This window comes from Ranitomeya variabilis, chromosome 1 (genome assembly GCF_051348905.1).
Source record: "Ranitomeya variabilis isolate aRanVar5 chromosome 1, aRanVar5.hap1, whole genome shotgun sequence".
NCBI classification, from domain to species: domain Eukaryota; kingdom Metazoa; phylum Chordata; class Amphibia; order Anura; family Dendrobatidae; genus Ranitomeya; species Ranitomeya variabilis.
The window spans coordinates 606,607,571-606,621,550 of NC_135232.1; the positions used below are offsets into that span (position 1 = coordinate 606,607,571).

General features: G+C 45.3%; 1 protein-coding gene across 4 annotated transcripts in view; it reads right to left on the bottom strand.

The window, feature by feature from the left end:
• Positions 1-13,980, bottom strand: part of LOC143770345 (NACHT, LRR and PYD domains-containing protein 3-like) — a 54,626-nt gene that overhangs the window by 13,128 nt on the left and 27,518 nt on the right. For 3 of the 4 annotated variants that reach the window (XM_077259890.1, XM_077259906.1, XM_077259900.1), the window contains one exon: positions 6,362-6,438. In XM_077259890.1, coding sequence (XP_077116005.1) covers positions 6,362-6,438 — 77 coding nt within the window. Of the gene's footprint in view, positions 1-6,361; positions 6,439-11,414; positions 11,459-13,980 lie in introns of those variants that run through there. The other variant, XM_077259914.1, reaches the window with a different exon arrangement.

A 13,980-nucleotide genomic window follows, 5' to 3' on the forward strand; every position in this document is an offset into this window, starting at 1 on the left:
ATAATTTTTGAGTTTATTTGTGAAAAAAACGGAAATTTGGCAAGAAATTTGAAAATTTCGCAATTTTCACATTTTGAATTTTTATTCTGTTAAACCAGAGAGTTATGTGACACAAAATAGTTAATAAATAACGTTTCCCACATGTCTACTTTACATCAGCACAATTTTGGAAACAATTTTTTTTTTGCTAGGAAGTTATAAGGGTTAAAATTTGACCAGTGATTTCTCATTTTTACAACAAAATTTACAAAACCATTTTTTTTAGGGACCACCTCACATTTGAAGTCATTTTGAGGGTTCTATATGGCTGAAAATACCCAAAAGTGACACCATTCTAAAAACTGCACCCCTCAAGGTGCTCAAAACCACATTCAAGAAGTTTATTAACCCTTCAGGTGTTTCACAGCAGCAGAAGCAACATGGAAGTAAAAAATGAACATTTAACTTTTTAGTCACAAAAATGATCTTTTAGCAACAATTTTTTTATTTTCCCAAGGGTAAAAGGAGAAACTGGACCAGGGACGTTGTTGTCCAATTTGTCCTGAGTACGCTGATACCTCATATGTGGGGGTAAACCACTGTTTGGGCGCACGGCAGGGCTCGGAAGGGAAGGAGCGCCATTTGACTTTTTGAATGAAAAATTGGCTCCAATCTTTAGCGGACACCATGTCACGTTTGGAGAGCCCCCGTGTGCCTAAACATTGGAGCTCCCCCACAAGTGACCACATTTTGGAAACTAGACCCCCCAAGGAACTTATCTAGAAGCATAGTGAGCACTTTAAACCCCCAGGTGCTTCACAAATTGATCCGTAAAAATGAAAAAGTACTTTTTTTTCACAAAAAAATTATTTTAGCCTCAATTTTTTAATTTTCACATGGGCAACAGGATAAAATGGATCCTAAATTTTGTTGGGCAATTTCTCCTGAGTACACCAATACCTCACATGTGGGGGTAAACCACTGTTTGGGCACATGGTAAGGCTCGGAAGGGAAGGAGCGCCATTTGACTTTTTGAATGGAAAATTATCTCCATCGTTAGCGGACACCATGTCGCGTTTGGAAAGCCCCTGTGTGCCTAAACATTGGAGCTCCTCCACAAGTGACCACATTTTGGAAACTAGACCCCCCAAGGAACTTATCTAGAAGCATAGTGAGCACTTTAAACCCCCAGGTGCTTCACAAATTGATCCGTAAAAATGAAAAAGTACTTTTTTTTCACAAAAAAATTATTTTAGCCTCAATTTTTTAATTTTCACATGGGCAACAGGATAAAATGGATCCTAAATTTTGTTGGGCAATTTCTCCTGAGTACACCAATACCTCACATGTGGGGGTAAACCACTGTTTGGGCACATGGTAAGGCTCGGAAGGGAAGGAGCGCCATTTGACTTTTTGAATGGAAAATTATCTCCATCGTTAGCGGACACCATGTCGCGTTTGGAAAGCCCCTGTGTGCCTAAACATTGGAGCTCCTCCACAAGTGACCCCATTTTGGAAACTAGACCCCCCAAGGAACTCATCCAGAGGCATAGTGAGCACTTTAAACCCCCAGGTGCTTCACAAATTGATCCGCAAAAATGAAAAAGTATTTTTTTTTCACACAAAATTTCTTTTAGCCTCAATTCTTTCATTTTCACATGGGCAACAGGATAAAATGGATCCTAAAATTTGTTGGGCAATTTCTCCTGAGTATGCCGATACCTCATATGTGGGGGTAAACCACTGTTTGGGTGCACGGCAAGGCTCGGAAGGGGAGGCGTGCCATTTGACTTTTTGAATGGAAAATTAGCTCCAATCGTTAGCGGACACCATGTCGCGTTTGGAGAGCCCCTGTGTGCCTAAACATTGGAGCTCCCCTACAAGTGACCCCATTTTGGAAACTAGACCCCCCAAGAAACTTATCTAGATGCATAGTGAGCACTTATAACCCCCAGGTGCTTCACAGAAGTTTATAACGCAGAGCCGTGAAAATAAAAAAATAATTTTTCTTTCCTCAAAAATGATTTTTAGCCCAGAATTTTTTATTTTCCCAAGGGTAATAGGAGAAATTGGACCCCAAATGTTGTTGTCCAGTTTGTTCTGAGTACGATGATACCCCATATGTGGGGGTAAACCACTGTTTGGGCGCACGGCAGGGCTCGGAAGGGAAGGCACGCCATTTGGCTTTTTGAATGGAAAATTAGCTCCAATCATTAGCGGACACCATGTCGCGTTTGGAGAGCCCCTGTGTGCCTAAACATTGGAGCTCCCGCACAAGTGACCCCATTTTGGAAACTAGACCTCCCAAGGAACTAATCTAGATGTGTGGTGAGCACTTTGAACCCCCAAGTGCTTCACAGAAGTTTATAACGCAGAGCCATGAAAATAAAAAATAATTTTTCTTTTCTCAAAAATGATTTTTTAGCCCACAATTTTTTATTTTCCCAAGGGTAACAGGAGAAATTGGACCCCAAAAGTTGTTGTCCAGTTTCTCCTGAGTACGCTGATACCCCATATGTGGGGGTAAACCACTGTTTTGGCACACGTCGGGGTTCGGAAGGGAAGTAGTGACGTTTTGAAATGCAGACTTTGATGGAATGCTCTGCGGGCGTCAGGTTGCGTTTGCAGAGCCCCTGATGTGCCTAAACAGTAGGAACTCCCCACAATTGACTCCATTTTGGAAACTAGACCCCCAAGGGAACTTATCTAGATGTGTAGTGAGCACTTTGAACCCCCAAGTGCTTCACAGAAGTTTATAACGCAGAGCCGTGAAAATAATAAATGTGTTTCCTTTCCTTAAAAATATTTTTTTAGCCCAGAATTTTTTATTTTTGCAAGAGTAACAGGAGAAATTGGACCCCAAAAGTTGTTGTCCAGTTTCTCCTGAGTACGCTGATACCCCATATGTGGGGGTAAACCACTGTTTGGGCACATGCCGGGGCTCGGAAGGGAAGTAGTGACGTTTTGGAATGCAGACTTTGATGGAATGGTCTGCGGGCATCATGTTACGTTTGCAGAGCCCCTGATATGCCTAAACAGTAGAAACCCCCCACAAGTGACCCCATTTTGGAAACTAGACCCCCCAAGGAACTTACCTAGATGTGTGGTGAGCACGTTCAACCCCCAAGTGCTTCACAGAAGTTTACAACGCAGAGCCGTGAAAATAAAAAATCATTTTTCTTTCCTCAAAAAAGATGTTTTAGCAAGCAATTTTTTATTTTCACAAGGGTAACAGGAGAATTTGGACCCCAATATTTGTTGCCCAGTTTGTTGTGAGTACGCTGATACCCCATATGTGGGGGTAAACCACTGTTTGGGCACACGTCAGGGCTCGGAAGGGAAGTAGTGACATTTGAAATGCAGACTTTGATGGAATGGTCTGCGGGCGTCACATTGCATTTGCAGAGCCCCTGATGTGCCTAAACAGTAGAAACACCCCACAAGTGACCCCATTTTGGAAACTAGACCCCCGAAGGAACTTATCTAGATGTGTGGTGAGCACTTTCAACCCCCAAGTGCTTCACAGAAGTTTATAACGCAGAGCCGTGAAAATAAAAAATAATTGTTCTTTCCTCAAAAATTATGTTTTAGCAAGTAATTTTTTATTTTTGCAAGGGTAACAGGAGAAATTAGACCCCAACAGTTGTTGCCCAGTTTGTCCTGAGTACGCTGGTACCCCAAATGTGGGGGTAAACCACTGTTTGGGCGCACGTCGGGGCTTGGAAGGGCGGGAGCACCATTTGACTTTTTGAACGCAAGATTGGCTGGAATCAATCGTGGCGCCATGTTGCGTTTGGAGACCCCTGATGTGCCTAAACAGTGGAAACCCCTCAATTCTAACTTCAACACTAACCCCAACACACCCCTAATCCTAATCCCAACTGTAGCCATAACCCTAATCACAACCTTAACCCCAACACACCCCTAACCACAACCCTAACCGCAACACACCCGTAACCCTAATTCCAACCCTAATCCTAACCCTAATCCCAACCGTAACCCTAATCCCAACCCTAACCACAACTGTAACCCCAACACACCCCTAACCCTATCCGTAACCCTAACCACAAGCCTAATCTTAACCCTATTTCAAACCCTAGCCCTAATTCCAACCCTAACTCTAATTCCAACCCTAACCCTAAGGCTATGTGCCCACGTTGCGGATTCGTGTGAGATTTTTCCGCACGATTTTTGAAAAATCTGCAGGTAAAAGGCACTGCGTTTTACCTGCGGATTTACAGCAGATTTCCAGTGTTTTTTTGTGCAGATTTCACCTGCGGATTCCTATTGAGGAACAGGTGTAAAACGCTGCGGAATCCGCACAAAGAATTGACATGCTGCGGAAAATACAACGCAGCGTTTCTGCACGGAATTTTCCGCACCATGGGCACAGCGGATTTGGTTTTCCTTAGGTGTACATGGTACTGTAAACCTGATGGAAAACTGCTTCGAATTCGCAGCGGCCAATCCGCTGCGGATCCGCTGCCAATCCGCGGCCAATCCGCTGCGGATCCGCGGCCAATCCGCTGCGGATCCGCTGCCAATCCGCTGCGGATCCGCGGCCAATCCGCTGCGGATCCGCTGCCAATCCGCGGCCGATCCGCTGCGGATCCGCGGCCCATCCGCTGCGGATCCGCTGCCAATCCGCTGCGGATCCGCTGCCAATCCGCTGCGGATCCGCTGCCAATCCGCTGCGGATCCGCTGCCAATCCGCTGCGGATCCGCGGCCAATCCGCTGCGGATCCGCTGCCAATCCGCTGCGGATCCGCTGCCAATCCGCTGCGGATCCGCGGCCGATCCGCAGCGGATCCGCTGCCGATCCGCTGCCGATCCGCGGCCGATCCGCTGCCGATCCGCGGCCGATCCGCGGCCGATCCGCTGCCGATCCGCTGCGGATCCGCGGCCGATCCGCTCTGTGTGCACATGCCATAACCCTACCCCTAACCCTAACCCTACCCGTAACCCTAACCCTACCCATAGTTCTAACCCTAGTTCTAACCCTAACCCTAGTGGAAAAAGAAAAAAAAATATTTTCTTTATTTTATTATTGTCCCTACCTATGGGGGTGATAAAGGGGGGGGGTTTATTTATTATTTTTTTATTTTGATCGCTGTGATAGAACCTACCACAGCGATCAAAATGTACCTCTAAGAATCTGCCGGCCGGCGGGCGCACTGAGCATGCGCCCGCCATTTTGGAAGATGGCGGCGCCCATGATGGAGGCGGACGGGGACCGGGAGCCTCGGTAAGTATAAGGGGGGGGAGATCGGGGCACGAGGGGGGCGTCGGAGCACGGGGGGTGACATAGGAGCAGGGGGGGAGCGGGCAGGAGGACGGGGGAGCGGACAGCAGGACGGGGGAGCCGGCAGGCGGACGGAGGGGACCGGACCCTATAACGGAGCGGTGGGGGGGCGATCGGTGGGGTGGGGGGGGGGGTCACATTAGTGTTTCCAGCCATGGCCGATGATATTGCAGCATCGGCCATGGCTGGATTGTAATATTTCACCAGTTTTTTAGGTGAAATATTACAAATCGCTCTGATTGGCAGTTTCACTTTCAACAGCCAATCAGAGCGATCGTAGCCACGGGGGGGGTGAAGCCACCCCCCCTGGGCTGAAGCACCACTCCCCCTCTCCCTGCAGATCGGGTAAAATAGGAGTTAACCCTTTCACCCGATCTGCAGGGACGCGATCATTCCATGACGCCACATAGGCGTCATGGGTCGGATTGGCACGGGTTTTCATGACGCCTACGTGGCGTCATGGGTCGGGAAGGGGTTAAGAAATGTTTTACCTCACAGAAGGAATCATCTGTGATCCCATGCTGTCCTGTCTCTATACTCTCTTTTGCTTCCTCCCCTGCCCAGGAGCTGTGGTATGATCAGACCATGTTCCCATCAGACACAACCATTACACATTACACAGCAGGGCAACAGTTATAAGATTATCACAGCACAGGGACAATTTTTTAATGATTTCCTATGCTGGACCTTAAGTTCATTCCAAAATCTAGTGAATAAAATTAACCTTTGCTTATGGGACAACTCCTAAGGATCCATAATGCATCAGCCACTTACAACTGATGATCCAGCCACTTGAAGTGGCCAATAAGTAACTATGCCAGTAGTATCTCGGTTTTACCCACACAACCAAGTGTCTGATGGTCACCAAATGTATGTTCCTCAACTTGGATACATATAAATATAAAATCTATTGAGGCTGAACTCCACCAAAGAGAGGATGGATTAGAAAACAACTGAAACTGAGCCATTTCTCAATTGCTGTTCATAATGGAGGTGTCAGCAACTGTTGCATGCTTATGTTGAACATATCCATTTGTATTCATCTTTTATTACTGGTGTGACCAAAGTGACCTTACTGACCATCGCTGATGACTCTTAAACGATTTTGCTCCATGGCTTCTGTTCTCCACAGTTTAAAGATTTCTTCAAACTTCAATCTAAAATGTCAAAACAAAGTAGTAGATTTTAATGCTGTCAACATACAAAGTAATACATGGCTCCATAGCTTTTAAGGTTGAAGATAGACATAAGACCATCGAATTCAAACTATTACCTAACACGGTGGTGTAGGTATCATAACTATACAAACAGCAATGAAGGTATTGGTCAATGAAGGTGTCCACATTGGCTGAACACTTGTTTTGTAGAAAGTCATCTTTCTTGAATCCCTCACACACATGAACTCTTGGCTCAGTCAAGAGTTTATAGGGTTTAGGGACAATTCACATTATACTGGTTACCTTTTACTGAATTATTATATGTTTAAACCCTACCAGTCTTGGCAAACTTAATTATTCAAAAAGGGTCTTAGTTAGGACCCCAATCTACCCTGATTGTCACACTCAAGACTTAAATAACTTAGGAAGGTCCTTCTACACAAAACTAGAAAATGTATTTGAGTTTCAACAATATAATGTGGCCAAACTCACAGATTATGAAAGATTAATTCAGAGTTCACAGAAAAATATACCATAACATTTTATTAAGTATGCATTAAAATTCTCATATGAGGGAAAAGACACAACAATTGTTTAAAAATAAGAGGGCAAATATACCCTGATGAGTAGGAAAGGTCTGTCCATATTGGCATCCCTAGCAGGCCCTACCTAGCCACGTAGTTTGGCTCCCTAATGGAACTCAAATGTTGTTCCCTGCTCAAGGAGAACTGGCTCTAGGTTCGCTGCCAGGCCCTGTGGTCTATATAATGTCCTATTCAGATCCTAATCATAAAGTAGAATGAATAGAGCAAAAAGGTAAATGTGAAATGATAAGTGACAGATCAAGACTAGTGATGAGCGAACATGCTCTCCACTACTCGTTACTCGCCCGAGTATCAGTGTACTCGGCGTACACCAAGCATTTCCGGGATTATTCGGCGGTAACTGGTGTCTCCACCCAGCATTTTTGGAGGACTTTAGAGACCCAATCTCGTTGCAGGGATTGTCTGCCAGGCCATGAAACACCGCAGCCATCTTTGTTGTGGTCATGCAGTGATTGGCTTGGCCACACAGCATCATCCCAAGTATAAGAGACCTGGCACCGCCCTGCTCGCCGCATTCAGCTCTGGATTCAATGAGAGTGGGGAGAGCTGCTGCCGAGATAGGGTCAGAATCGTGGTTTTTATAGTTAGTGTAGGTCTGCAACTCTTAAATCCACAACTCCTCAGAAACCAAAAGTCTTTTTCAGGGAAATTCGTGGGTCCTAATATTGCAGCGCTAGGTAGGCAGGGCACAGCATATCCACATCAGTGCAAGGCCTGCAGGCACTGTATGTGCCTACATAGCTTCCACTGCATCTCTCCCAAAGCTTCATAACTGTCTGCTGCTGCAGCTTCTTTACTATATACCTAGTTGCAATTTTTTTTTCCCAAAAATTAATCCCCCCCCAAAAAAATACAGTCCATTCTGTCAGACAGAGGCCTGTTTAAAAATCACAGTTTGTCAGGCATATGTAGCATAGTTGTGTATGGTAGCCTTGTTCTAATAATTTTTTTGTGTGTGCTTTAAATTCACCAAAAAAGGCCCCATAGTTCTGCATGCATCAAGTTTGGGCATTTTAGGCCATTTTGCCACTGTTTTTGCTGAATGTTGCTCTAATTATATACAGCACTATTTGGCATTTTTTTAAAAAAAAACAGGCCACCAATTTGCCAGTGTGGTATTTCCGTGACAGCCCTCATTGATCTGCGTGCTCCAAGTTTGGGCATTGTAGGCCGGTGTACCACTTTTTTTGCTGTCTGTTACTCTAATTATATACAGCACTATTTAGCATAAAAAAGTATAAGAAGGCCACATATTTGCCATTGTGGTATTTCCGTGACAGCCCTCATATATTTGCATGCTCCAAGTTTGGGGATTGTAGGCGGGTGTACCACTTTTTTTGATGACTGATACTCTAATTATATACAGCACTATTTAGCATAAAAAAATATAAAAAGGCCACATACTTGCCAGTGTGGTATTTCCGTGACAGCCCTCATATATCTGTGCTCCAAGTTTGGGCATTATAGGTGGGTGTACCTCTTTTTTTGCTTTCTGTTACTCTAATTATATACAGCACTAATTTGCTTAAAGAAATATAAAAAGGCCACATTGTTGCCAGTGTGGTATTTCCGTGACAGCCCTCATATATTTGCATGCTCCAAGTTTGGGGATTGTAGGCGGGTGTACCACTTTTTTTGATGACTGATACTCTAATTATATAAAGCACTATTTAGCATAAAAAAATATAAAAAGGCCACATACTTGCCAGTGTGGTATTTCCGTGACAGCCCTCATATATCTGTGCTCCAAGTTTGGGCATTATAGGCGGGTGTACCTCTTTTTTTGCTTTCTGTTACTCTAATTATATACAGCACTAATTTGCTTAAAGAAATATAAAAAGGCCACATTGTTGCCAGTGTGGTATTTCCGTGACAGCCCTCATATATCTGTGCTCCAAGTTTGGTCATTATAGGCCGGAGGACCACTTTTTTTGCTGTCTGTTACTCTAATTATATACAGCACTATTTAGCATAAAAAATATAAAAAGGCCACATATTTGCCAGTGTGGTATTTCTGTGACAGCCCTCATATATCTGCGTGCTCCAAGTTTGGGCATTGTAGGCAGGTGTACCACTTTTTTTGCTGTCTGTTACTCTAATTATATAGAGCAGTATTTAGCTTGAAAAATATAAAAAGGCCACATATTTGCCAGTGTGGTATTTCCGTGACAGGCCTCATATAGCTGCGTGCTCCAAGTTTGGTCATTGTAGGCCGGTGGACCACTTTTTTTGCTGTATGATACTAATTATATACAGCACTATTTAGAATAAAAAAATATAAAACGGCCACATATTTGCCAGTGTGGTATTTCCGTGACAGCCCTCATATATCTGCGTGCTCCAAGTTTGGGCATTGTAAGCCGGTGTACCACTTTTTTTGCTGTCTGATACTCTAATTATATACAGCACTATTTAGCATAAAAAAATATAAAAAAACCATATATTTGCCAGTGTGGTATTTCCGTGACAGCCCTCATATATCTGTGTGCTCCAAGTTTGGTCATTATAGGCCGGAGGACCACTTTTTTTGCTGTCTGTTACTCTAATTATATACAGCACTATTTAGCATAAAAAAGTATAAGAAGGCCACATATTTGCCAGTGTGGTATTTCCGTGACAGCCCTCATATATTTGCATGCTCCAAGTTTGGGGATTGTAGGCGAGTGTACCACTTTTTTTGATGACTGATACTCTAATTATATACAGCACTATTTAGCATAAAAAAATATAAAAAGGCCACATACATGCCAGTGTGGTATTTCCATGACAGCCCTCATATATCTGTGCTCCAAGTTTGGGCATTATAGGCCGGTGTACCACTTTTTTTGCTTTCTGTTACTCTAATATACAGCACTAATTTGCTTAAAGAAATATAAAAAGGCCACATATTTGCCAGTGTGGTATTTCTGTGACAGCCCTCATATATCTGCGTGCTCCAAGTTTGGGCATTGTAGGCCGCTGTACCACTTTTTTTGCTGTCTGATACTCTAATTATATACAGCACTATTTAACATTAAAAAATATAAAAAGGCCATATATGTGCCAGTGTGGTATTTCCGTGACAGCCCTCATATATCTGCGTGCTCCAAGTTGGGGATTGTAGGCCGGTGTACCACTTTTTTTGCTGACTGATACTCTAATTATATGCAGCACTATTTAGCATAAAAAATATAAAAAGGCCACATACTTGCCAGTGTGGTATTTCCGTGACAGCCCTCATATATCTGTGTGCTCCAAGTTTGGGCAGTGTAGGCCGGTGTACCACTGTTTTTGCTTTCTGTTACTCTAATTATATACAGCACTATTTAGCATAAAAAATATAAAACGGCCACATATTTGCCAGTGTGGTATTTCTGTGACACCGCTCATATATCTGCATTCTCCAAGTTTGGGCATTGTAGGCCAATGGACCACTTTTTTAGCTGTCTGTTACTCTAATTATATACAGCACTATTAAGCATAAAAAGTTATAAAAAGGCCACATATTTGCCAGTGTGGTATTTCCGTGACAGCCCTCATATCTGTGTGCTCCAAGTTTGTGCACTGTAGGCTGGTGTTCCACTTTTTTTGCTGTCTGTTACTCTGCTTATATACAGCACTATTTTGCATAAATTATCTTCACAAAAAAACCCCCCCAAAATTGAATACAGTCTGTTATGTCAGGCTGAGGCCTGCCTGGCCTGGTGTAGATTTGCAGGCATACTGATCAGATATTATTTTGCTACTAATAAATACAGTAGTGTTGAGCATTTGAAAGTAGTCCATTTAAAATGGGCAAGGCAAGGGCCAAGGGATGGGGAAGTGGACGTGATGCTAATGGTGCATGCAGAGGACGAGGCCGTGGCTAAGGTGAAAGTGGGCAACAACAAAGACCCACATCTTCTCACTTGACCTTCCTGTCCCAGTTTCTACTGGACCGCAGCACACCACTATTGAAGCCAGAGCAGTGTAAAACGGTTGTTGGTTGGATAGCGGATAATGCTTCCAGTCACTTAGCCACCACCACCACCACCATGTCTTCCACACGGTCAAGTCTGAGTAGCCGTGAGTGTGGCCTGGATATTCCTCACCCTGATCCTCTTTCCTCCCACCATGCCGAGTGCCCTGAGACAACTGATTCCACCAGAGGCGTAGCTAGGGTTTTGGTCCGGGGGGGCGAAGCTTATGAGTGGGCCCCTAACCAGGTAACCTTGATTACAACTCGATGACGCACCCTAATAGTGGAGGAGACCTCAGCAGATGACCGCGCTATTACTGAAGATAATCTCTATATAACGACCAACATGGATATTACCGCCATATGGTCAGTGGTAAATACCAGCCCTTCAGAACATATAAGAGATCACAGCACAGTTACAGATGGTGACTTACCGTTGACGTTCTTTATGATGGAATCGTCACTTTTCCCGTCTTTTCCATCTGGCCCAGACCGACATGACAACTTCTTCCGGCAAGGACTCAGCTGCAGGGAATACAACAAAGACACATTTCTCTTCTCACATTCCAGCCATTACCATCTATTCCCAACCTGCACAAACTCCTCATCCTGCTGATACCCCAATGCTGAGCCGCTGCTGCCATATGTGTCCCTATTACTGCCCCTGATACCCCAACACTGAGCCGCTGCTGCCGTATGTGTCCCTATTACTGCCCCTGATACCCCAATACTGAGCCTCTACTGCCATATGTGTCCTTATTACTGCACCTGATACCCCAATACTGAGCCGCTGCTGCCGTATGTGTCCCTATTACTGCCCCTGATACCCCAATACTGAGCCGCTGCTGCCGTATGTGTCCCTATTACTGCTCCTGATACCCCAATACTGAGCTGCTGCTGCCGTATGTGTCCTTATTACTGCTCCTGATACCCCAATACTGAGCCTCTGCTGCTGTATCTGTCCCTATTACTGCCCGATACCCCAATACTGAGCCACTGCTGCCATATGTGACCCTATTCCTGCACCTGATACCCCAATACTGAGCCGCTGCTGCCCTATGTGACCCTATTACTGCACCTACTCTGTGGTTCTCTGTACCCTCTAAATTCTAAAGCACCCCTCTATAATATAGTAATGCCGGGTGCAAGTGCCGTAGAAAACAGAGCCCATATTTTGCCCCCTAGAAAATAATAATGCCCTCTGTGTGCCCCTTTGATAGTCACAGTAACCTGAGTTCCCCTATTACAATAAGTACCCACTTTACATTTAATAATGTCCTGAGTCTCCCCCCTGTACAGCTCCCCTATACACAGTATAATGCCCCCTAACTGTATAGTACCACCCACACAGTATACTGACCCGTTAGTAGCCTTCAAACTGATGGCTCCAACACTGTAATCCCCACACTGTATGATGGCCCCATAGATAACCTCCATATAGTATAATGTGCCAGATAGTCCTCAATATAGCACAATGCAGCACCCCTATAGGCAGACCCTGTAGTATAAGGCAGCACCCCCCATAGGCAGATCCGATAGAATAAGGCAGCACCCCCAAAGGCAGATCCTGTAGAATAAGGCAGCACTCCCCCCATAGGCAGATCCTGTAGAATAAGGCAGCACTCCCCCCATAGGCAGATCCTGTAGAATAAGGCAGCCCTCGCCCCCCCATAGGCAGATCCTGTAGAATAAGGCAGCACTCCCCCCTATAGGCAGATTGTGTGTATAAGGCAGCACTCCCTCCCCATAGGCAGATACAGCAGAATAAGGCAGCACTCCCCCCTATAGGCAGATACTGTAGAATAAGGCAGCACTCCCCCCCATAGGCATATCCTGTATATAAGGCAGCACTCCCCCCCTATAGACAGATACTGTAGAATAAGGCAGCACTCCGCCCCCATAGGCAAATCCTGTATATAAGGCAGCACTCCCCCCCTATAGGCAGATCCTGTGTATAAGGCAGCACTCCCCCCCTATAGGCAGATCCTGTGTATAAGGCAGCACTCCCCTCTATAGGCAGATACTGTATATAAGGCAGCCCCCCCTATAGGCAGATCCTGTAGATAAGGCAGCACTCCCCCCCTATAGGCAGATCATGTGTATAAGGCAGCACTCCCCCCTATAGGTAGATCCTGTGTATAAGGCAGCACTCCCCTCTATAGGCAGATACTGTATATAAGGCAGCCCCCCCTATAGGCAGATCCTGTATATAAGGCAGCACTCCCCCCCTATAGGCAGATCCTGTGTGTAAGGCAGCACTCCCCCCTTATAGGCAGATACTGTAGAATAAGGCAGCACTCCCCCCCTATAGGCAGATCCTGTATATAAGGCAGCACTCCCCCCCATAGGCAGATCCTGTATATAAGGCAGCACTCCCCCCATATAGGCATATCCTGTATATAAGGCAGCACTCCCCCCCTATAGGCAGATCCTGTAGAATAAGGCAGCACCCCCCTGCATAGGCAGATCCTGTAGAATAAGGCAGCACTCCCCCCTTATAGGAAGATCCTGTATATAAGGCAGCTCTCCCCCCCTATAGGTAGATCCTGTGTATAAGGCAGCACTCCCCCCCTATAGGCAGATCCTGTAGAATAAGGCAGCACTCCCCCTATAGGCAGATCCTGTATATAAGGCAGCACTCCCCCCCTATAGGCAGATCCTGTGTATAAGGCAGCACTCCCCCCCTATAGGCAGATCCTGTGTATAAGGCAGCACTCCCCCCATATAGGCAGATCCTTTATATAAGGCAGCACTCCCCCCCTATAGGCAGATCCTGTGTATAAGGCAGCACTCCCCCCCCATAGGCAGATCCTGTATATAAGGCAGCACTCCCCCCTTATAGGCAGATCCTGTATATAAGGCAGCACTCCCCCTCTATAGGCAGATCCTGTGTATAAGGCAGCACTCCCCCCTTATAGACAGATCCTGTATATAAGGCAGCACTCCCCCCTTATAGACAGATCCTGTATATAAGGCAGCACTCCCCCCCTATAGGCAGAT